At 46.1% G+C, this 23,905-nt stretch overlaps 3 protein-coding genes and 1 non-coding gene across 5 annotated transcripts; all 4 read left to right on the top strand.

Moving 5' to 3' along the window:
- The first annotated feature begins 696 nt into the window (after positions 1 to 696).
- On the top strand, positions 697 to 3,892 carry LOC117863283 (cytochrome P450 87A3). 2 transcript variants are annotated; one of them, XM_034746919.2, is made up of 9 exons: positions 697 to 978; positions 1,069 to 1,396; positions 1,497 to 1,643; positions 1,757 to 2,044; positions 2,118 to 2,213; positions 2,443 to 2,521; positions 2,685 to 2,791; positions 2,882 to 3,012; positions 3,757 to 3,892. In XM_034746919.2, the coding sequence occupies exons 1-9, from the start codon at positions 761 to 763 to the stop codon at positions 3,890 to 3,892; spliced, it is 1,530 nt and encodes a 509-aa protein (XP_034602810.1). In that variant the 5' UTR covers positions 697 to 760. The 2 variants fall into 2 exon arrangements, with proteins under 2 accessions (XP_034602810.1, XP_034602811.1); XM_034746920.2 differs by lacking the exon at positions 3,757 to 3,892 and adding an exon at positions 3,116 to 3,448.
- Positions 3,893 to 4,348: 456 nt separating this feature from the next.
- LOC117863284 (cytochrome P450 87A3) lies at positions 4,349 to 7,365 on the top strand. The gene is made up of 9 exons (XM_034746921.2): positions 4,349 to 4,564; positions 4,636 to 4,960; positions 5,349 to 5,495; positions 5,705 to 5,956; positions 6,100 to 6,189; positions 6,415 to 6,493; positions 6,653 to 6,759; positions 6,838 to 6,968; positions 7,056 to 7,365. The coding sequence occupies exons 1-9, from the start codon at positions 4,350 to 4,352 to the stop codon at positions 7,144 to 7,146; spliced, it is 1,437 nt and encodes a 478-aa protein (XP_034602812.1). The 5' UTR covers position 4,349; the 3' UTR covers positions 7,147 to 7,365.
- Positions 7,366 to 7,515: 150 nt separating this feature from the next.
- Positions 7,516 to 7,588, top strand: TRNAV-UAC (transfer RNA valine (anticodon UAC)). Its single transcript has one exon. It is a non-coding gene; the product is annotated as a tRNA-Val (tRNA).
- Positions 7,589 to 19,836: 12,248 nt separating this feature from the next.
- LOC117863167 (cytochrome P450 87A3) lies at positions 19,837 to 23,635 on the top strand. Its single transcript, XM_034746773.2, has 8 exons — positions 19,837 to 20,555; positions 20,654 to 20,803; positions 21,071 to 21,322; positions 21,408 to 21,497; positions 21,980 to 22,058; positions 22,184 to 22,290; positions 22,985 to 23,115; positions 23,205 to 23,635. The coding sequence occupies exons 1-8, from the start codon at positions 19,920 to 19,922 to the stop codon at positions 23,293 to 23,295; spliced, it is 1,536 nt and encodes a 511-aa protein (XP_034602664.1). The 5' UTR covers positions 19,837 to 19,919; the 3' UTR covers positions 23,296 to 23,635.
- Positions 23,636 to 23,905: the final 270 nt, after the last annotated feature.

Genomic DNA, 23,905 nt, shown 5'->3' with positions numbered 1-23,905 from the left:
CGCAGGAAGCCGCGTCCGCACGCACCGTGTGCCGCCGGGACGGGGGCGCACGCGAGGTTTGCCGCCACGAGCGTTGAATGAGAGATGCGCTTGGAAAACAGAGCAGAAGTTGTTGCCAAAACCACCAGGTGCAAAGCAAGTCACGGGCCTCTTCACCGTCTCCTCCTACATAACCTTTTTTGGTCCAGCCAGACCTGTCCGGCTTTGGGGCCTTGGGGTTCAGCCCAGTTCTACCCAAGCCCAGCTCTTAAAAATAGGCTGGAGTTTTTATATACTGTCATGCATGCTATTTAGGCTCTCTTTGGCACGGTTTATTTCAGCTTTGGCTTCATCTATTTCACGCAAATCGAGACACTGTAGCGTGAAGCCGTTTTGTAAGTCAGGACTAAAATGAACTAGAAGCCGGGTGAAGCCAGTTTTTTTTGGCTTCACTGGCTTTGGCTTCACCGGTGAAGCCGTTTTGGGATGAGCCGTGCCAAAGGGAGTCTTAAACTACCAATTTTCTACTGAAGAAAAATGCGAAGACCAACCATAGAACATTCGAATCTACCGCCAACTGCAGCAGATCCAGCAACCACCAGTCTTCACAACCTTTGCGTTGCCTGATTCACCAAACCGCGGTCAATGTCCCAGCCGTGCTCTTTACAATTACAACACCGGCTGACGAACTTGCTGCTACTCCAGGTACCCCGTGCTCTTAAAATTTCTTGTGCAGTGTCCGTGTGCCAGCTTTCGAGCGCTCGAACGAAGCCGCAGGCAGATGTGCGCGTACGTGCGGCTCTCCGGTGCCGCGGCCTTCGCTGCGCTCGCGCTCCTGCTGCTGTACGCGGTGCACAGGTGGAGGAACCCCCGCTGCAGCGGCCGCCTCCCGCCGGGCTCCATGGGCCTGCCGCTCGTCGGCGAGACGCTGCACTTCTTCTCCCCCGACGACGACGATTCCTTCGACGTCCCTCGCTTCGTCCGGCACAGGCTGGCGAGGTACAGCACCTTTTGGGCCGAGGCGGCCCGATTGAATTAGAAGATGGGCTGGACTTGTCTGAATATGTGTGTGTGTCGTCGTCAAGCTAGGTACGGCCCGATCTTCAAGACGAGCCTGGTGGGCCACCCGGTGGTGGTGTCGGCGGACGAGGAGCTGAACCACATGGTGTTCCAGCAGGAGGGGCAGCTGTTCCAGAGCTGGTACCCGGACTCCTTCGTGGAGATCCTGGGCAGGGACAACGTCGGGGAGCAGCAGGGCGCCATGTTCAAGTACCTCAAGAACATGGTGCTCCGCTACTTCGGCCCGGAGAGCCTCAGGGAGTCCACCATGCTCCGCGACGTCGAGGGCGCCGTCACCAGCTCGCTCTGCACCTGGTCCACCCTGCCGGCCGTCGAACTCAAGGAAGCCGTTTCCACAGTACGTCAGAGGCACACCAACACTGTGTGCGAGAAACGTTCTTTTCGTTTCGTCCTACGTACTGATGATATGCGTGTCTGTCGTCTCGATCTGCACGCAGATGGTGTTTGATCTTTCAGCGAACAAGCTGCTCGGCCTGGAGCCGTCGAGGTCCAAGGTTCTGAGGAAGAGCTTCTTCGACTTCGTTCGAGGGCTCATCTCCTTCCCGCTGTATTTGCCAGGAACGGCATACTACTCATGCATGAAGGTGCAAATTGTTACAATGCTACTCGCTGCATTCAGCTCTGCGCGCGTGTCATGAATGAAGTCTGCACAAGCTTGTATCCTTTTTTTTTTAAAAAAATTGTTTGTCACTTTCAGGGGCGGCAGAGTGCAATGGAGGTGCTGCAGGAAGCGCTGGAGGAGAGGAGGCGATCGGTGCAGTATCCTGGAGGAGCAGGAGGCGACGACAGGGCACGGCGGCGCCACGGCGACTTCTTGGACTACGTCATCCAGGAGATCACGAGGGAGGAGCCGCTCGTGACGGACAAGATGGCGCTGGACCTCATGTTCGTGCTCCTCTTCGCCAGCTTCCACACGACGTCGCTGGCGCTCACCCTGGCCGTCAAGCTGCTCGCCGACCACCCGCACGTCCTGGAGGAGCTCACGGTCAGGAACACATACTGATACTGTGTTTGATAAGCACTGATGCGACTGTGACTTAATTTTAGCTTTGATGTAGGTGGAGCATGAAACGATTCTGAATGACCGTAAGCCGGGCCGTGAATCTGATGGAATCACATGGATGGAGTACAAGTCTATGACATTCACATCCCAGGTTGTTGACTAGGACAAAAATAGGTCGAAAATTACCGACCGGTTGGTGTTACTCCAACTTTTAAGAACAACTACAACAAAATGGCTTCAGTTATTCAGTTATACACTATACCGCGTGCCCTGGAAACTTTTATACCCTGCATGCATGTTTGCTCCCAAGCATTTCTCGATGGTACAGAAATGTAATGTTTAAGCTACAGAATAACACGAAGATTCACACTTTTTTATAGGTCATCAACGAGACTGTCCGATTAGCCAACATTGCACCTGGCATCTTCAGAAAAGCACTGAAAGATATACAGTTCAAAGGTGAAGCTGTTCTGTACTCGGAGAGTCCTATCTGTTACAGCAAAAATTTTGGACATGACTAATCACCTGGCAAATGATGCATCCTGAGTCCTGACGTACGTTCGGAACAAGATGATCAATATCTGAATGCTTTTCTTTAATCCTTGACAAACACTGGTGACAGGGTACACAATTCCAGCAGGATGGGGAGTGATGGTCTGCCCTCCAGCAGTGCACCTGAACCCAGACATTTACCCAGATCCCCTCACTTTTAACCCTTCAAGGTTCAAGGTTTGTAGATCGAGGCCATGTATACAGAACAACGTGTATACAGTAGTGTTATATATCTGGTAAAATAGTTTCGCGCATGTCCACAAACAGGATAAACCGGAGATAAACCGTGGGTCAAGACACTTCATGGCATTCGGAGGTGGCCTCCGGTTCTGCGTTGGAGCAGACTTCAGCAAGCTGCAAATGTCCATTTTCCTCCATTTCCTCGTCACCAGATACAGGTACTATTTTTCACAAACATGGTTTTCTGGGGGCGGTATAAAACAGTGGAAAATTCCACGTTCGTTTTCCATGCTACCTCCCTTTGTTTGGCACCATTTTCAGGTGGAAAAATCTTGGGGGAGGCAAGATAGTACGGACTCCGGGACTAGAATTTCCTGGTGGCTACCACATTCAAATAAGTCAGCGCAATTAGCCGAGGTCTAGATTGCAGTCTGCTAGTCGTAGAAATATTATTTACAGGCTTACAGCAGATGCTCTATTTTTCTTGACAATGTTCAAAGCCCCTATAACTTCGAACGTAACTTACATCTGTGTGTGCACTCGACCTTCGTGTATTCAGTAATTCAGTCCTATGCAGTATGTTGAGAAAAGAGCTGTTGTTTTTCCCCAAGGAACAAGAACTGCTGTACAATGTTTGACCTTCACAAGTTCAAAGCCTGCAACGTACGTAACTATAGCTAGTACTTAAACCTCAAGAGACCTTTCCCGTATTATGCTTCAGCATATTAAAAATTTAAAAGTAATAGAAACTTATTGTATGACGATTGATCACCAAAGCCTAAACTTTGATAGGGCATAATGGAACAGAGCCTAACTCGGTGGGGATGTGGTGTGGTTGTGCATCCATACCATCCAAATTCGAGTCATCATCAACTTTAATTTTGTTGCATGTATATTTTCTTCTTCTTGATAAAAAACAACCTCCTAGTTCTTTATGGATTGGGTCTATTTTTTTTTTACAGGACATGGCTCCTCGACAAATTCTTAGGGGCGAGACATTGTGCTGGTAGCGTGATTAAGCCTCTAGTAGCATCTTCAGTTCTTTATTTTGCAGACCTAAACACTATTAGCAGCTTCAATTTTTATATGTATGGTTGACTTGGTTTGGCTAAATATTTCCCATGTCATATATCACAAGTATCAATTTAAATTCGAAGTGCAATTCAACACCTAACACTCCTAACTACTCCCATTTACAGTATGATATGCATGCATGGTTTGTTTAGACCATCTAAAATTAACTTCTGACCAGATGAACTAGCATGGGAGCGTGTTTAAGACTCAGCATCTTCAGTTCTTTATTTTGCAGCCCCAAAAGGGATAACCTTGATCACAAGTGACGTAGATATGATGATTGCAACTTGAATGTTCGTTAAAAAAAGATTGCAACTTGAACGAAACAAAATTCAGTGTCAACTCGCACCACCCACCTCACTTCTCATATAAAAGCGCTTACAGATCCTCCTCCATGCATATGTTCAAGGCAAGCTAGAAAAGGCAGCTTCTCTAAAGTCTGAAGGAAATACTACACAGTACACACTTGTAGCTCATAGAGATGGAGATATTACAAATTCAATATGCAGCTCTCTGTGGTGTTGCACTGATGATAGGATGGTTACTACACTGGGTATACAAATGGATCAACCCCCCCTGCAATGGGATTCTTCCGCCCGGTTCCATGGGCTTCCCTTTTTTTGGTGAGACCATACAGTTCTTCAAAACGAGCCCTTCAATACACATGCCGGATTTCTACAAATTAAGAATGAAAAGGTGAGCTCTTTGGTTGTCTTAAATTAACAATAAAAAACAGTTCTTGTATTCATTACTGTTAGCACTGTCAGGTACGGTTCGGTTTTCAAGACAAATTTGGTGGGACAACCGTTGGTTATTTCTGCTGATCCAGAGGTCAATCGGTTCATCTTTCAACAAGAAGGCCAGCTGTTTCGGAGCTGGTACCCTGAAACAGCAAATACCAGCATTGGGAAGAAGAGCATAGATGAGTTCAGTGGTGCAGTTCAGAAATTTGTCCGTACCTTCGCGTCAAGATTATTTGGTCTTGAATACCTGAAACAAGAGCTCCTGCCTGAACTTGAGAACTCCATGAGAGATAGCTTTGCAGAATGGGCAACTAAACCTAGCATCGAGGCGCATGAAGGTGCCACAAACGTAAGTGTGAAGCGCCCGCCTCCCCGCAAGCTTGACTTGCAATTGCAAGGCTCTCTGTTCTATTTGCTTGCAATGCGTCCTTTGTTCAGCGGACTAGCAATTATCTTTGTTTCACAAAACAAAGTTCAGCATATACCATTGGCACAAAAGCAAATGGCTGCTAATGATGCTCAGACCCTATAGGGCCTTAATATTAACCAATCTCGCCTTCATAAGACTAGCAGGGGACGTCGGAAACTACATAACAGAATATAGAATAAAAGTTTTTTGCTGTAACACTTTCCAAAATTGGATCTGCACAGTGCACCTGAGCAAGTACAACAAATGTCTTTGAAAAGAAACTCTAAATGATGACAAGTATAACAATTTGCCTTTTCTATTATCACAGGTGATGTTTGACCTTGTGGCTAAGAAACTTATTGGCCTTGATACAACTAAATCAAGAGAACTGAGAAAGAACTACAGCGCGTTCCTTCAAGGGTTGGTATCTTTCCCAATATATTTTCCCGGGACAACATTTTACCGATGCATGCAAGTAACAGAAATGGTTTCAGTTTGAGAACCATTTAGGAAGTAGAAACTTCAAAAAGAACAAAAAAAATTACAAAAGGTGATCTATTTCTAATAAGTTTTTTTCGAGGACTCGTAATTACAAATAACACCTCAATTGCTTGTACAAGCTTTCTTCTGGCTACGTTTTTTGTGGTTATGTTCACTGTTGCTTACTTGCATTTATGTGTATAGGGACGGAAGAATATGCAAAATATAATGTCAGATCTATTGAGACAAAGACTAAGCACACCAACAAAAAAACATGGTGATCTCCTTGACCTAATTGTTGAGGAACTGCAGAGTGAGAAGCCAGCAATAGATGAAAAATTTGCTATAGATGCATTGGTTGCACTCCTGTTTACCAGCTTTGTAACAATGGCGCCCACCCTCACGTTAGCTTTCAAATTCCTCAGTGACAATCCAAAAGCTCTTGAAGCTCTCAAGGTTGGGCTATAGTAGATAATCCTACTATCTATTTTTTTTCAAATTATATTCATGTAGATATATAACATGTTTGTTTATAGTAAATCATCTTGTCACATATGCGTTACACTTGATGTTCATCAAACAAAATCATATTGACTCAGGAGGAGCATGAAGCAATAGTGAGGAACAGAGAGAATCCTGATTCTACGTTCACATGGGAGGAGTACAAGTCATTAACTTTCACTGCTTTGGTAATTTTGATGCTAGTTTATACTGTTACTATTCCCTCCATCCCAAATTACTATTCTTTTTGACTTTTCTAGGTACATAGCTTTTCACATGCACCTAGATATATACTTATGTCTAGGTACATAGTTTGCTATGTACCTAGAAAAGTCAAAACGAATAGTAATTTGGGATGGAGGGAGCATTTTAGAACCGGTGCTATACCCTAAGTGAATTTGTTTTGCATGAAGGTTGTGAATGAGCTCACCAGAATGAGTAATGTTACACCTGGGATTTTTAGAAAAACCCTAACCGACGTGCAAGTGAATGGTATACTTCTTAATCATACAGTCTGCGAAACTTTTTTTAAAAAAAAATCATACAATTTGCATGCTGCCTTGAGGAGGATGTATAGAGTACCCAAGCTGTGGATTTTAGATACAACCAACACTGGCTTGCAAATTAGTTGTCTCTTTGTCTTTTATGCAGGTTATACAATTCCAGCCGGGTGGATGGTCATGATGACCCCCATGGCAATTCATTTAAATCCCAAGTATTTTGATAATCCACTCAACTTCAACCCATGGAGGTGGCTGGTCAGTGACAAATACCCAATTATTATTTTCATGATTTATCTTTTTAGAAACATTTACAAGTTTTAAAAGAAAACACAGGAGGAGTCAAAGCGGAGCACACTACATAAGAATTTCGTGCCATTTGGGTTAGGCATAAGGGCATGTCCGGCTACAGAGTTTAGCAAGCTATTCATTGCACTTTTCCTCCACATCTTGGTCACGAAGTATAGGTAATTGTTGGCTCGTGGTATACATCACATACATGCTGCAACCATATGCTTGAAACATGTTGACATGCTTGTCAACTGCCTGAGCAGATGGAAGGAGATCAAAGGAGGAGAAGTGTCCCGCAAGGCAGTGATCATGTTCCCGCAGGGCTATCAAATTCAACTGCTCCCGAAGGCCTGATAGACCATGAATTTACCATAGATATATTTCAAGTGTTAATTTGGCACCTTCTTGCTTGCATGTATGCTTGGTGCAAGAGTTTGTCATATTATGTTCTTCATTTAAGTTTGTGGGCATGCATGCCGCTTGTTGTAAAATTAATAATTACCAAGTCTATGTGGAAATATTGTGTGCACGCGCGTAAATCCAGAAATACACATGGATGAAATTTGAAAACAAGAGTTATGCTATCAGTACTTTGCCTACCTTAGCGGCTAGGACGCCAAGTCGAAGAAAAAACAAAAGGGCCAGCGCTCTCATCGACAAATCCGACTGGTGGTCGGATCATATAAGTAATATATACAGTTTATGCATCTTTTTACAGTCCACGTTGCTGTGGTGTAGTGGTTATCACGTCAGTCTTACACACTGAAGGTCTCCAGTTCGATCCTGGGCAGCAACATGCCAAGCTAACCTCGTTTTGGAACCTTTTTTTTTATACCTAGCCCGCTGAGCATTTGGGCCTCACGGGTTACGGGCCTTACGGCTGTCCAGATATCGCCCGTCGAGAATTCGTCGAGATCACGCACGGATCTGTCCCCCCAACGTCAACGAAAAACACGATCCAGCCCAGCGCTTGTGGCCCACGGTGTCTGCGCAGCACGCGGGCGACATAACTGTGTACTACCATGCATGGCCCCATAGTTACTAATCTTCACTCGTCAGCCTCGTATTCCACTTCAAAACGGAGGTTTGGACGGATACTTCCCAACAGCTCGCAATGCAATCGTCTTCATTACGATTAATCTAACGTGCACTCCTTCATTAACATGCACGTACGACTTGCAAATCATAGACGTTCGTACCAGCACAAGCTCGATCTCGAGCTAGCTAGCACACGAATTGCTCTGCTCAAAACCGCAGCCTGCATTGCTTGCGACGCCCTAGCTACATGGACGTCAACATGGGCAACCCAGCAGGCGCCCACAGATCGACAGCAGCATCCCTATCGACGCATCCGAGGTTTCCATCGTGGCTTTTGACGGTCAACAGATTCTCTCTCGGAGGCCGGGTCCCTGGAGCTGGATGCATGTGCTCTGTAACATGCGCGCGCGCGTGCGTGTGGGAACTTGCACGGATCGATGCGCTAGCTCCGTTCCGTCAGAGACCATCGATCGAATCGATCGAGTATTTGGATGCATAGACTCATTTTTTTTCCGGTCACATCGGAAACTAAACGTCAACTAATTATAAAAATAACTGCATAAGTCGTGGCTAATTCGCGAGACGAATCTATTAAACCTAATTAATTCATGATTAGCACCTATTTACTGTAGCATCACATGATCAAATCATGAACTAATTGGCTTAATTGATTCGTCTTGTGAATTAGTCTTTATTCATGCAATTGGTTTTGTAATTAACCTATATTTAATACTCCTAATTAATATAACTAAAATTTAATCCCTGTCTCCAAACGGAGCCTAGCTCACGTACGGCCTCATCAGATGGGGGCTCGGATCAGCTTTCCCCTCGTCAGTCCCACTTGCAGCTTGTGCACAACACTTGCGCAACTTGTATGCCGCCCGCTGTTGATTATTGGTGGACAATCGAGCTGAGCTGGCTATGTAGCTTTACTCCAGTAGACTTAACGTGGCGAACATGGTCCCATTATACTATAGTTTGTGATTTTGGTGCTTGAGTGACAACATAATTATGGAACTAATGTACCTTGTAGATTTTCTGGGTCCCAAGAATGCAAATCAAACCACGGCAAGGTCCAAGTCATGGTATTCAAGTGTCCAAGCTATGGTATTCAAGTGACCAAGCCATTGTATCTAGGATTATTCTATGGTATTCAAGCATCCAAATGACAGAGAAAAGTCAGTATCATCGGATGATCCGATAGTTCGTCGGAGCAACCATCAGAACAAGCGTCGTAGCAATTGGTACAACTGGAAAATCAACTTAAGTTCCAGGAAGCACCGGATGATCCAACGGCATGATTTTAACAAGCGCCGGAGCAATTCCCGGAGAAGGCAGAAAAAGACCTATAGCACCAGATGATCCAACGCTCAGGAGTTGGAGGTGTTGGACAAAGCATATTTACTCTGCGAAGTTCCAGAGAGGTTTTGACCAGAAAACCATCAACACCGGATGATCCGATGGGGGCATCGGATGAAGCATCGGATGAATTCTTGAAGAAGTTGGGCACGGGGGAGCCAACGGCTAGTTGCACCGAATGTTCTGATGCTACTAAAAAATATACCATCGGAACATCCGATGGTACACTTTAACTAGCTATTGGAGCAACGGCTCTTTGATGCCTTGGGTTTTTTATATCTCCTCTACTCGACCGTTTGAAGTTGCTGGAGTGTGCAAAAGTCTATTGGAGATCAAGACTCATCAAGAACACATCCAAGCCACCTAAAGTGTTTAAGTGATTATTCTAAGGCTTAGCATAAGCTTAGAAGAGTGATTAGTGCTAGGATAGGCCTAGAGAAGAGAGAGTGTAAGGTGTGCCTACCTTGTGATCAGTTCAGGAGTGAACCACAGCTGTACAAGGTGTGTCGGTGCCTTGGAGGCTTGGCGGCTCGCCGGCAAGTCTTCGACCCTCCAGTTTGGTGTGGAGCGGTGTCAACGACCATGTGCAGGGGACATGGAGACCCCCTTCCTTAGTAGAGACGGCATCAAGATGACCGGGTAACTTGGTGTGAATTTTAATGGCCAAGCCTTTGTGGCAAGTCAAGTGGTGTCCCAGGAAAGACTTGGTGATCGGGAAGCAATACTCTTGTGTGAGTGCTTTAACAACGTGGACTATTAGTAGCTTAGTGCCTACCGATACTATGGGATAAATCATCATGTCAAGAGTTTGCTTCCCCTTGTCCCCTCCTTTACGTTTCCGCATTTCATCCTTGCAACTTGTGTACCTTTACTTTCTTAATGTAGTATTTTGTTAGGATTGGCTCTATGTTGCAAAATTTATTTTGGATGAGGGTTTCATACTAGATCAACTATAGTTACACATCTTGATAGCATGATCTAATTTATGCTTGGTGATTTGGTAGTGAAAGTCATAGGTTAAAGTTTTAGATTGCTTAATTTACCCCCTCTCCCTCTCAGACTACGAGTACCGATTCCTTGCCCTTAGCTTCCAGGCGCTTCGACATGTCACAGCCACGGTGTCTGCGCAGAGATCGATGGATCGATCGATCGATGTGTCGTGGAGTGTCAACCCATGCCTCAGCGTCCCCAGAACCATCTATCAGCGCCTGCAACTTGCGCCTGGTAGCTCGTCGTTCAGATCTCTCGTCCGAGGTTTCCTTTACTTTCCCTGGCCGCATTTAACATTGTGAAGCTTCAGCTAAGTGAGAAATAAGCAAGGCGCAGTCCGTAGTCAAATCTTCACCTTCTATGTTCGATGGTTACGACAACATGCATGTCGCCTGACACTGCATATAGCCAGAAGCCAGGCATCGCCATACTTGCACACACATCTCAAATCTCATCATAACGGATAATAAGCAAATGGAGCTGCAGCCTGCAGGTAGCAGTAGTAGAATAATAGGCCACGAGTAGTGCAATTTGCCGCACACAGGCGAAAACAGCCTAGCCTGGCAGTCTCTTGTCACATCTGGGCATTTGGCAGCTGCCATCTGCATGCCAACACTCAGGATCGGATGGCCATGCTGTGGGGAAACGCGGCATGATCCGAGCCTCTGCTGCTCTCGGGCATGCCCTACACGTACGTGTCAGGTAACAATTCTCCTGCAGACACCAGACATCTTCTGAGCACGGATCGGAGCACCAAAAGGCTTCGATGCAGGGGAGCCGGCTGTCACCCTTGTACCCGCAAGCTCCAAGCCTCGCCAACGTAGCGTGTCAGGTGTTGCCGCGCCATTGTTTTCGCCGCGTCGTCATGGCCTCGCCTGGCTGGCTTGGCGACAAGCATGGGCCTTTAGTTGCTCGCGACGCCGAAGCGTGATGCACGACTCAGCACTGTGTAGTCAGTGGAGCAGCTAGCTAGCTAGCACGTACCTGGCTGGTAGCCTGAAACGACGACATCGTGAACCATATGCTATTGCGTATCGCGAGAGATCAAGAAGAGATCGACTCGCCATGCGTGTTTGCTTCTCTCACTCGTTTTTTTCTTTGTTTATTTTTTTGAACAAAAACTTTCTTCTCTCCTTGCCAGTGACTCTGTGCTCGATCTTGATTAATCTTCAAGTCTTCGGTAGCCTACTCCTGAACCGATGGAACTCTTGCATGTAGTCAAGGAGGTATGCATTCCGGTAATCCTGTATACTCGTTGTCATGCACTCAGCCTCTAGCTCATGCATGGCATGTGAGTAGCAGGCAGGCGTAGGAGAAGCTAGGCTAGCTAGTACTAGTAGCTCATCTGATTGTTGATGTTTCAGTCAAAACTTGATGTCCACTCCAGTCAAAACACCTCCATGATTGTTGATGTTTCATATGTAGTGATGGATAGAAGCAACTTGGAGGTTAAGAAATTGGACCGAGCTTTAAAGTATTAAGTAACGGGGAGCAAAATGGTTATTTTTATTTATTATTTTTGCAAAAAAAGAATCTTGGTAACCATTCAGCATACATAGTTTGAACTTTGAAGAAAAAAACTACTTTTATTTTTGCATTAATGAGAGGATAAAATAAGGCACATAAATTCAATCCTAAGTTTTTTTTTGAAACATTTTTCTACGAAAACCTCAAACATTTTCATGTGTTCTTTCACAAAATTAGAATTGATAAAGTTACATGCCAATAAATCATCAACGTACCGTGCTAAATTGTAGATCTGTGGCGTACCATAAAAGGAGTAATATTCCCTTTGCTTTGATCCAAATTGTAACTCGCTAGAGTTATCATGCAAGCAGAGGCGGATCTAAAGGAGGGGCTAGGGGGCTACATGTGTGAAGCCAATGGATCCCCCCACCCCCCTAAGCGCCATGTTTTTAAGCCATGGATGAAGGAGTGTAAGAAGAAAATAGAGAGGAGGAAGAAGAGAAAGAGGAAGGAGAAGAGGAAGAAAAAGGAAGGATGAGCAAATGAGCCCCCCTAGGCTGCCTCCTCCACTGCATGCGAGTAATATTACGTGCATGATTCCCCAAAACAATACTATATGCATGTTATGACTAGATCCATTGTGAAAAATGCTTCAAAATACGTGTTTTTATTTGGAATGCCATAATTTCCATAGAAAGCATGTTATTCTAAATACATTTTTTTAGAATTTAGATTACATCATAAATATACCAAACCACTTGTCAGATTTCCAATTTCCAAGTTTCCATGCCATTTGGCACAGCTCCAAGTTAGATTTAGAGTTTATAAACTAAAATAAAAGTGATATTTCAGTATCTATTTTAGAGTAAATTTGACTTGGTGCTGTAGTCTCGTGCTAACCAGATCGACCATGGCTCCAGTTTTCACCTAGCACCAATTGCCTCAGTTGCTTTGCCTGCACCACTGCACGTGAGCCTGTACGTTCTTCGACTCAAGCGCACATGAATATGGTTGGTCGTGTCCCGATGTGTATGGCGCACTGCGCTTGTACATGCAGAGATACGTTGAGTACTTTGAGTCTTTGACCGGTCACGTAGCATGCATGCACAGAGCATGCAGGCTTTGACAGTTCAGTTTGACTGAGATCCCCTGTACGTTGCAGTGCATGGTTACCTGGATCTGCATGAAGCAGGCGGAAACTTGGCTACGAGGTAAAGGCACCTTGTATATAACATAATAGCCATGATTATATATGTGCATAAGTGGTGTAGACTAAACATATTATCAAAGCAAGTGATCCCCTGTTCAGTTCAGGAAAGCTTAAAGTTCGATCAGCGCAGTCAGACACGGAACCTTCCTTCAGACCTCTGCTTTGCGATTACTGTGACTGTGGCATCTATGGAGAAGTGATCTTTTAATTTAACTACACGAGTGTTTCGTGCTTTTCAGCAATACCTAGATGTTCCACAAGTATTTGAGACCTCCCTTGAGTTCACAGCCACACACTGCTCGCCTTGGATTTCCAGGAAGTTTGGGGCTTGGAGTCTCTAGCTTCCCGGCCTAGTGCTTCAATTCCTTCAACGGCTAACTGTAGCTAGCTAGCTAGGTGCCGGGAGCGCTAGTAGGCCTACGTGGAACCTGCAGCTGTGTTTCGTCCAAATACACTGCACATCAGAAGCGAGTGATCTCGCACGAGCCTTGTCCTGGGCTGTGACTAGACAATGCACCGATATGTCGCTGAAAACAAGCGCAGCTGAGTGAGCAGGCAGGTGCAACGCGGCGGCGACAGACTATGAAGAAACGCGCAGTTTTGGTGAGCCATCCTAATCACATTGCTGTGCTACAGGTTGGAGCCTGGATGTCTCAGCAGGATTTGGGTCCAAACCAAAACGATACCCCGTAGTAAACTATCTGTAACTGGCTTCACCATATCTAGAAGTGAGATCATATCCTTGTGCTACCGATCGAGTACCGACCATTTCTTGGCCTGATCTCATCAGTCATCAGCTTCCCGTCATGCAATCGCCAGAAAGATAGCGCCCGGGGCAAGTACTAGGCTACGTGCTGAACTGCTGATCAGTGATCACCGGGCTGGCTGGTGTGTTAGATTGAATTTGTCAAGGGTCACTAGTTTAACGTCTCATAGTCCGTACCTACTCGTAGGAGGGGCGATGGAATAGCTAGAGGCCGCGTATTGCAGCTGTTGCCCTCTGTAAGAAAAGGACGGGAGTGTGCATATTTTTCATGGTTTACTACCATATTTTCATCATCTTAATTACTGTATATAAAATTTTAGTGGCAAAGGTGTGCACTTGTTGCACACCACGGAATCTTAGTCTGCCAAGTTATATATTGAGTTCAACTAATAAAACCAGTAATTCTCTGCACGAGCTATTAATTTTAAGAGGTATAAGTAGTAGATGTTCGTGGATAAATTTTGCATTCCTACTCAATTAAAATCGTTTATATTTATTCTCTCATTTTCTCTCATTTGTTTATATTTCTAACTCAATACTAATATAGATATAGATACATTGCAACCTTTATCGGACCAATTACTCTTTATATACTTTACCACCTTCCCCTGTAGTTTTCCCCTTAGCATTTCATCTATGTATGTGTTTAACATATGTCTAGTTCAAACCATAACTTTAAACTATGCGTCTAACGTGTTAACGATATGTGCATGAACCCTTAGATGAGGGTTTTGGTGGTTGTTTTATGTTATTTTTAATAATCGAAGAAATGTGCAATTTATATGTGAATTTGGGAAATACTTTAAATTATTTTTCATAATACCATTAGTGGATAATTTACATGTTACTTTGTGTGTGTGTGTGTTTTGGTTGGGGGGGGGGGGGAGGGGGGGGGTTGCTTTAGATGGTTCTGATGATAACAGGGGGGTAGAGGTGAGTTTTTTTTTTTGGAAAACAGAATCGATCGGTGGGTACATTATTTGTCAATGGTGATTGGAGTATGTTGAATTCATGGGTAGACGTTTCTGCTTTCTGTGAGAACTTTTTAATTTATCTCTTTTTCTATCACGTCTCATGAGAGTTGATGTGGAGGCTATCTTCAAACATAAATTTCTGCCACCATAAAAATTGTTTTCAGTGATTTGTCTAATGATTTTTCTGCCACCATAGAGGGGACCCGGACTCCCGGAGACTTTTGGGCAATGAAAGGCACAGCGCATGCAGGTGCATCAGACGTGGACGCTGCTGACGAAGAAGCTTTGTATTCCCCTGTCGGTGGGAGCTGCAGCAGTCTTCCTCCAACCCCGATACGTATGAACGAAAAGGAAATAATGCCACGTTCCCGTGGCTGACTGGCAGTTGGAACCATTTCATCATCATGCCTCGGACAGTTGCGGCGTTTACTTACTCGATCGGCATCGGCAACTGGACGGGTACTACGCAGATCTCTTCTCGCTCGATAATCCATGGTACACTGCATGTCTGCATTGCACACATGAACATAGGTTGATAAGAGTCGTAAGACACAAGTAGCTAGTACTAAAATTACAAGAAAGTACAAGCAGATGGGCAGCTATAATTCCCAAAAGTCGTTCATGGAAAGCACCCATCAGAAGCACGCCGTACGCAAACTGCAGGCACGTCCGATCCGCAGATCTCTGATCTCTTGCTTGCATGAACATAAATCCTCTATTGTTGCTTGTTGCACTTGCACCATCTGACGATCGATCTGACAGTTGCTCGATAAAAATCAGCAAGAAAGTAGCGGCCAACAACGCAAGTGGTTCACTTGCAACAGCTATATTTGTATCTGCACTCCAGATACAAATATATTCTCCCGCTAGATCGTTTCCTTCGCCCACAAGAACACACGCACCTTTTCAGCGTCCATGCATCCAATGCATCTGTCCGGTCGAAGCCTTTTCATCCCTGTCGCAATGATTCGGCGGTTGGGATCGCGGAGCGGATAGGGTCGTCGCCCTCGCTCCCTGCCTCTCCCCGCTGCCGCCATCGTCGTCGTCAACAAGTGGACTCGCGCGCGCGAAGAATCTACGCTCGATTTTTCAACCCCGGGCCTCTCGCGGCCGTGGTTAACAAACCGGCCACGCGAACAACGCTCCTCTTAAACAAAGTAAGCTGCTAGGGCTTCGCGTCGCGTACGAGAACGCGACGACGGCCGCTGCGGCTAATCAATCTGCCACGCTCTGCTCGTGCTGTGCTGCTGATGCTTAGCGCCTTAGCCAATCAATCAGTGCGTGCTGCTAGTCTCTAGAACCCCATGGGGGGGCGATCCTGAGCGAGAAAGTCCACTGGGGGGAGCGAGCTGCAGCGCGAGCCATTTGCAATAAAGCGGCATGGCCACTGGTCGTCGATGATCGAGCGAGGGATGAACTGGAAATATTCGCGGCGACTGGAATGATTGGGGAGCTAGTAGGCGGACTGTGCAACTCGCATCGGCGGCTCAACACTGATCGATCTGGCTGTCGTTTTCTTGGTAGTATGTTAGTTGGTGAAAAGGGGGAGCTGAACCCGGGGGGGAGAGCGTGTTGCTAGCTTAGCTGCCTGCATATAGGCTATGGCTCCTCCGTGTTCTAGACTGGAGACCACCGCACGTCACGTTCACACCTGCCGCTGAAGTTTATCGTTTTAAGTATGCGCGTAATGTGATCGCTGCATAATTACGCGTACAGATCGGATCAGGAGTTGGTCGTAATTAAACTAGCTAAGATTATCGTTAATTTGCTGCGGCTTCTTGAGTTCTTGTATGTATATATTCCGGGACACAGCATAGCTGAAGGAACAGACCAACACGTTTATTAGGATGATCCGGAAGGAAAATATCTTCCATAACATCCACCGTTGGATCGGTAACTAGAGACGTTCACCCTATTTTCTGGTATGTTTCGGTTCTCCAATTAGACCTCAGCCCCTACATTGCCCCTACCCTCAAATTAGGGTCGTGTGGGTGGGTCGGGCTCCCAGATCATAGGCTTTTTATGCACCGGTCTAATTATATAGCACATGTTCATATTCTTCATCCTTTCTTTCTTTCTGAACACTCCCCCCGCCACCCTCCTTAATCTGGGCCGTCGACAGTCCTCCCACTTACCACCGGCGGCATCCCTACCGGCTACCGCACCACTTACGTGTCCGTGACACACTGTTTGGTGCCTCCCTCCCCAACCGAATCAGCTAGCTGCCACAACACAAAGCATACCCAAGATGGAAATTCTTGGCATTTTCAGGTGATTTAAAATTCAGTAGGTGTGTCGTTATATCTTTCAATATTCCATTCGGGAAGGCGCAATCCGCAATGGACGTGCACGAGAGTGCCCATTCGTTCAGCATACCACGATAGCAGCAATGTTGCTCAACAAGACTTCCCTTCTCCACTGCACACAGGATCCCAGTTTCCGAGAGCTTCCCTCCGTGATTTGGACCCCCATTCTGCAGGCTAAAAAATATTCTGATCCCAGAGGCGAAGCCCTGTTTCGCTGTTGGTCATGTTACCCCCCGTAGGAGGGGGCCACTTGTGCGCGGCACGCGTGTGGCCCCGCTGTCCCCGTACGTCCCATACGGAAACCCAAATGATGATCTGTACTACAGTGCCCCCATATGCGTCCAGGAGCACGTACGCGTGTTGCAAGGTTCATGCATTTTTCTGCCCCGTTTTCTTGTGCTCGGAAACTGCAGGGCGCGCGCGCTCGGGAGAGCCGGTGCCGGTGCCGCGGGCTCCAGTGCACCGGCAAGGCTCGGACAAAGGCAGCGCGAGACCAACGAAAATGAGCGTTCTGCGACGCCTTTTTCCAGCAAGAATCCCAGCAGCCACACGGAGAAAGTGCTTGAATTCTGCTGGCTGTTCTCCTTCCTGAACTTGGTCATGTGCCGAAGAAAGCTGGGACAGTGCTAGTAGTACGAAATGGGCGCGTTCAGCTGTTCTCCGTGTCTTTTTCTTCGTGAGTCCTAAAGTGCCGTTCCTCTTGCTACGTGCGGAGCACTTTATGTTAGAGAATGGGTTTATTAGATGGCAAAAAAATTGGACACCTGAATGGAAATGGCAACCACAGAGCATCACCAGCTAAAATCTAAAAAAGGAAAGGAAAGAAAAGAGCACCACCGGCCGTGTCGAATCTATTTGACACATCTGACGGATTTATGCGCCAAGTACAGCGCCCAGGACCGCTTCAGCTGGTCCTTGCTCGCTTCCAAGAAGATTCAGAAACCGGATTGATCTGCTTTTTTTTTTTTGGTCAGAGCTGGATTCAGGCTAGCATTGCAGATAGGATTGTTTAGAGCCAAGGAACTTAATCTATATACTGTCTAGATAGCTGGCGAAATAGTATAAGGGCACTGATGAAGCTCTAAGTATAGACCTTAGATTGTGACGCCTGACGCGTAGTAGTTGTACAGCCGGGAAAAGAAGGAAAAAGATCGATGCAAAAGATTGCGAGAAAAAAGTTCAACTGTTGATTCCTATCCAAGGGCGCAGGGAGATCAGATTGGCGTGTGCCGGACTGCCGGTGAATATACAATCAGGTTGTTTTGTGATAAGCACGTAGGCCACGAATCATAAAAATAGTGTGTACAGTTTCTTATGCTTAAAGTTCACATATATTTGACTGATGACTACTCCCTCCGTTCCAAATTATAGATCGTTTTGACTTTATTAGATTCATAGACTTTGTTATGCACTTAGATATACCCTATGTCTAGATACATAATAATATCTATGTATCTAGAAAAGTCAAAACGACCTATAATTTGGAACGGAGCTACGAGAGCTCTGAAGCAAGTGCAATGCATGCAAGGAGTGTACTGCACTTTTCATGTTTACTAGCAGTACGTTTGGCTTGACAATTGACATGATGTTTGTAATAAGTAATTTTTTTGGGATAAGTATGTAATAAGTAATAACAGAGCCTTGCCACAACATAAAAAAAATACAAATAAATCTGAAGTTGAGAAGTGACCACATCACCAACTGCAGCTAATGGCTGCAGTACGGCGCTACTACTGTTCCATTCTCCCCACCCACACACAAAAATGGGCAGCATGCAGTACAGTGTCCGTGCTTGAACCCTGAAGCCGAGGCTGGAATCTCGTGCTCCGATGATGGAATGAGATGAGAAACAATGGTGCACTTGCCCACGCGCTGTGGATAAACAAAGGCATCGCCTGGCACCGAGATTGATGGCAGAATAATCCATGGTCCGGAGACACGCCCGGCAATTCTTTGCTGTTCTTTTCTGTACTAGTATATCCCCTGGCCAATTCCAGCCAAGCTCTCACCAGCCAATACGGGCGCCCAGAGGAATCGATCGCAGCCAACACTAGCTCCTCCCCACAACCACGGTCTACCACAAATAAAGGGAAGTATTCTTTCGTTGAACAGATCTGAAATTACAATCTTGTCCTCGGGTGCTTCTTAATTTATCAGAGTTGCCTTGAGTGTAGACTGCTAAACCTCATGGTAGATCAACTACTCCGAGCTTCTTTTAGGGGGAAAGGGTGTTTAGGGGACAAATTATGGAACGGAGAATTCAAATTTTATATGACAATGAAAAAAAAGATAAAAACAATTTATATGTTGCACTTGAGTAAAAATATATTCTCCTCAAGGAAAAAAAAATGTTCTTCTACAATGTCTTGCTCAAGATAAAAAAAATGGTTCGCTAGAATGGTGCACTTAAGATTAAAAAAAGTATTCCACTTAAGAATATAAATGTTTTTTGCCTATTGAATTTGCGAACGTTCTGCCTTAGAAAGTTGCTCCACTTAAGGAAAAAATATTCTAACTTTGTAAGAAAATGTTCCTGAATGTAGATGTTCTGAAAGTTGATTTAGACGGTTCAATGTAGATCAAATGGTCCAAAAGAGTGACTGATGGATAGGAAAAATATCAGTCGCCTTACAAAGTTACAAGGAGATAGACCCAAGGATTAATGAATCACATCCTTGCAAAAAAAGGACTAAAGAAATTGCAAATAATGTGTGAATTTTCTCATTAACTAAATGACCATAAAATTATCAGTCCTAAATAAATTATAGTAGTATTGTTAGAAAATCCAAAATATATTACTGCTATAAGAAAGGGCATATACGTAAACAATAAATATATAAAAGGGGTTGTACGCTTATTCTTTTCTTCCCCTCACTTTTTTTTAAGGCCAAGCCTTTCAGCGAGGTGGTTTATAAAAGCCAATCCCCTCAAGCCCATACTCCCACAAACCCACACATAACCCCTCTCCTCCCTGCCTCCTCGCTAGCTGCCAGTCTCCTCCTCCTTCCCCTTGGCACATGCAACCATATCTTCAGCTAGCTTCTCTCCGCCTCGCCACCACCATCCCTCTCTCCCGGAAATTATATACCGCGAACCTTCTCGCCATCTCGGAGGCCATGGCCGCCATTGCCTATATAGCTCTCTGCGCCGCGGCATTGGCGGTCCTCGCCGCGCTCCTCCGCTGGGCGTACAGGTGGAACCACCCCAAGTCGAAGGGCAGGCTCCCGCCAGGCTCCATGGGCATCCCCCTCATCGGCGAGACGCTGCAGTTCTTCGCGCCGAACCCGACCTGCGACGTCTCCCCCTTCGTGAAGGAGAGGGTGAGGCGGTACGGGAGCATCTTCAAGACCAGCATCGTGGGGCGGCAGGTGGTGGTGTCGGCGGACCCGGACATGAACTACTTCGTGTTCCAGCAGGAGGGGAAGCTGTTTGAGAGCTGGTACCCGGACACCTTCACCGAGATCTTCGGCCGCGACAACGTCGGCTCGCTGCACGGGTTCATGTACAAGTACCTCAAGACCCTCGTGCTCCGCCTCTACGGCCAGGAGAACCTCAAGGCGGCGCTCGTCGCCGAGACCGATGCCGCGTGCCGCGGCAGCCTCACCGCGTGGGCGGCGCAGCCCAGCGTCGAGCTCAAAGAAGGCCTCTCCACTGTAGGCATATATGCAGCTTGCCTGTCGTTGATGCCATTGCCAGATTATTAATTGTTGTTTATGCTCGTATTAACACGGATTGCTGCTTCGATTTGCAGATGATATTTGATCTTACCGCCAAGAAGCTGATAGGCTACGAGCCGTCCAAGTCGTCGGAGTGCCTGAGGAAGAACTTCGTGGCGTTCATCCGCGGGCTGATTTCTTTCCCTCTGAACATCCCCGGCACGGCCTACCATGAATGCATGGAGGTAATAACATGCGGTGGCTGCGAATTCATCTCATCAGAATAACTGAAGAACAACCCTCAAATTGCACCATCTGCAAGCAGTTTGCACATGCCAAGCCCATAAACTAGTGATCAGCACACGCGCACGGTTGTACCTGCGCGCGTACATTATTTCACAAATTAAATTCTCAAGGAATATTTTCTCCAAGTTTAATTCTTGGTTGGACAGTGAACAGCATTCGCAATCGAATTTTCTAATAAATTTTCGTCGGTGGATGTACGACGACAGGGCCGGAAGAACGCGATGAAGGTGCTGAAGAGCATGATGAAGGAGCGGATGGCGGATCCGGAGCGGCGGTGCGAGGACTTCTTCGACCACGTGATCCAGGAACTCCGGAGGGAGAAGCCGCTCCTGACGGAGACCATCGCGCTGGACCTCATGTTCGTGCTCCTCTTCGCCAGCTTCGAGACCACGGCGCTGGCGCTCACCCTCGGTGTCAAGCTCCTCACCGAGAACCCCAAGGTCGTCGACGCGTTGAGGGTAAGCAATGCAACAAAGCCAGGAGAAATCGATCGCCGACTCTGACGGAGCAAGCTAACTTTGCTACATATGCGTGATCGAGCAGGAGGAGCATGACGCGATCGCCAGGAACAGGAAGGACCCGGATGCCCCGGTCACGTGGGCCGAGTACAGATCGATGACCTTCACGAACCAGGTGAGCCTAGCCCGGACCCTTGCTTAGCCTAGCTCGTTCGTACTACTAGCAACTGCGCAAGTTGCATTATTGTTAACTTGCCAAGACAGTATAAACGAGTGGCCAATCAAGATCTAGCAGTGCAACTCTGCAAGAATCTTGGTAGCCCGACGCTGCAGCCAGGCCCAAGCTTGCTATAGTTAATCTTACTTAATCAGTGTATAAGAACACGGCCCAAGCTTCGAGGTTGATAGATAATCTTACTTGAATAGTGTCTAATAAGAACTACAAAGCCGATTGTTAATTCGCCGCTGAAGATTAAAGAATAGAAGGGGAATCAAAAACTTGAGGCCGCGATTTTGCCACAGTATAGAGAGTTTATTTACACGCAGTAGTAAAGCGCGAATTGCCAAGCTCTTGGATGCCTCTCTGAACTGAAGTGCAGTTCTCTGAACCCAGCAAGTGCTGAGAAACTGACACCCCTGTTCTCTGTGTCTCTGAAGGTCATCATGGAGATGGTGAGGCTCGCAAACATCGTGCCGGGAATTTTCCGGAAGGCCCTGCAAGACGTTGAGATCAAAGGTACACATCAGGAATACCATCCTACACATGCAGTGGCATCTCTTGTTCTTTGCATAAGAAAATGTTCTCTCCAGCAAATTGCGTGGTGCTCAATTTTGTGCTGTGTTTTTGTGGCGTTGGCACAGGCTATACGATTCCGGCGGGATGGGGTATCATGGTGTGCCCACCGGCTGTGCACTTGAACGCTGACATATACGAAGACCCGTTGGCGTTCAACCCATGGAGGTGGCAGGTTCGTCTCCTTCAATATCTCAGCAACCACTAGCGTACTCTGCATCATTCATGTCAGCTTTAGGGTTGTGTGTCACAGGTCGTTCAGCTTGTTTTAGGTCGTGAGAGATTGTGTTGTTTAGTTGTATCTAGGGAGTAGGAAACGCTATGATCTGATCTGCTCACCGAACCTGCATATATTCTCCTCGCCATTAAAACGGAAATCACAAAGAAGAGTACTTTAACCAACTGCAAAAGTCTCCAATAATTGGCAGAGTGATTAATTAGTATGAGATCGCAAGGCTCTGATCCCAAGTACCAACTTGGCCACGGAGATCAAGAAGGAATTCGGTTGGTGTCCGTGGTTCCTGAACCATCGCCGAAGCTTCCTTTCCGAGTAGTTTAACGACAAGGTCAAAATGGCAACAGATGAACATGGTGTAGATCAGTAACAAGAGACAACCATGCAAACGTACCAAGTATATAGGCACACAGAGAGTGCCTGATTGTCTCACTGTCTGACAATTGTTTAATTGCGTCATCGGGGTTTGGAGCTCTAATCAGAGGTTTCTCAAACCGGTAGCTGAACCATGTGCTATTTCACTGATCCCGATAGAAGATAAGAATTTAAATAGAACAGAGTATGATGCATTTTCTGCATTAGAGAGCAGTATTCAGATCGAAGTTAGTTCCTAAATTTGTTGTTCTCTGAACAGGACAAGCCTGAAATCACCGGAGGAACGAAGCATTTCATGGCGTTTGGAGGTGGCCTTCGGTTCTGCGTTGGGACCGATTTCAGCAGGGTCCTGATGGCGACGTTCATCCACAGTCTGGTTACAAAATACAGGTAACATTTTTCACATCTGCTACAGCATTATGAATCCGTATCTTGTGTTATAGAACTATGAAATCTGAAATTTGTTTCTTTTATGACAGTTGGAGAACAGTAAAAGGCGGGAACATAGTCCGGACCCCTGGCCTTGGCTTCCCAGATGGGTTTCACATCCAGCTTGTCCCTAGGAATTGACCCTATTTTTGATCTCTGACATGTTTGGTTCATCGAACTAAACACAAGATTGTCTGTGTAAAGATATCGACTTTTAGGTCTCTTAGGGACAGCATCAAAGGATGGAGAATCGTATACTTAGTCTAGTGTTAGGATACACATCCCTAGTTAGAAGTGCAGTCATATTACCGAGTCCTGCCTCTGATCCATGCAAAGGGGTTTTTGTACTTTGGTCGTCTGTTTTCCATGTGGTTAGTAATCTACCATGTGTTGTATGTATATCTGATCATACTTGTCTAATGAAACACTGAATACTGAAAGGTTTTTGTGGAGCCATGCGAAGAAGCTCCATTCGTTCCCAGCTTGTTCAGCCATAGTAGAAGTTAATGACTGAAACCAGCCTAGTCTTCAAGACAGCAGCAGCAGTAACTGTCGAAATGGGCTGCGGTTACATCTCGGCGCAGGAGAGCAGCTACCCTTGACACAGGAAACACTGAAATCCTCGGCAGTAAAACATTTACATGGTGCAGAAAACAGGAATCTTATTGGACTGCATAAGATACAATCTTAGCTACGATTTGATAGAGCAGTCTCGAATCGCCACAATTTGTGTGTTTTGCACGTAATCATC

Source organism: Setaria viridis, chromosome 7, assembly GCF_005286985.2.
Source record: "Setaria viridis chromosome 7, Setaria_viridis_v4.0, whole genome shotgun sequence".
NCBI lineage: Eukaryota > Viridiplantae > Streptophyta > Magnoliopsida > Poales > Poaceae > Setaria > Setaria viridis.
Note: the sequence above shows the minus strand (reverse complement) of the source record. Positions and strands in the feature narration are given on the sequence as shown.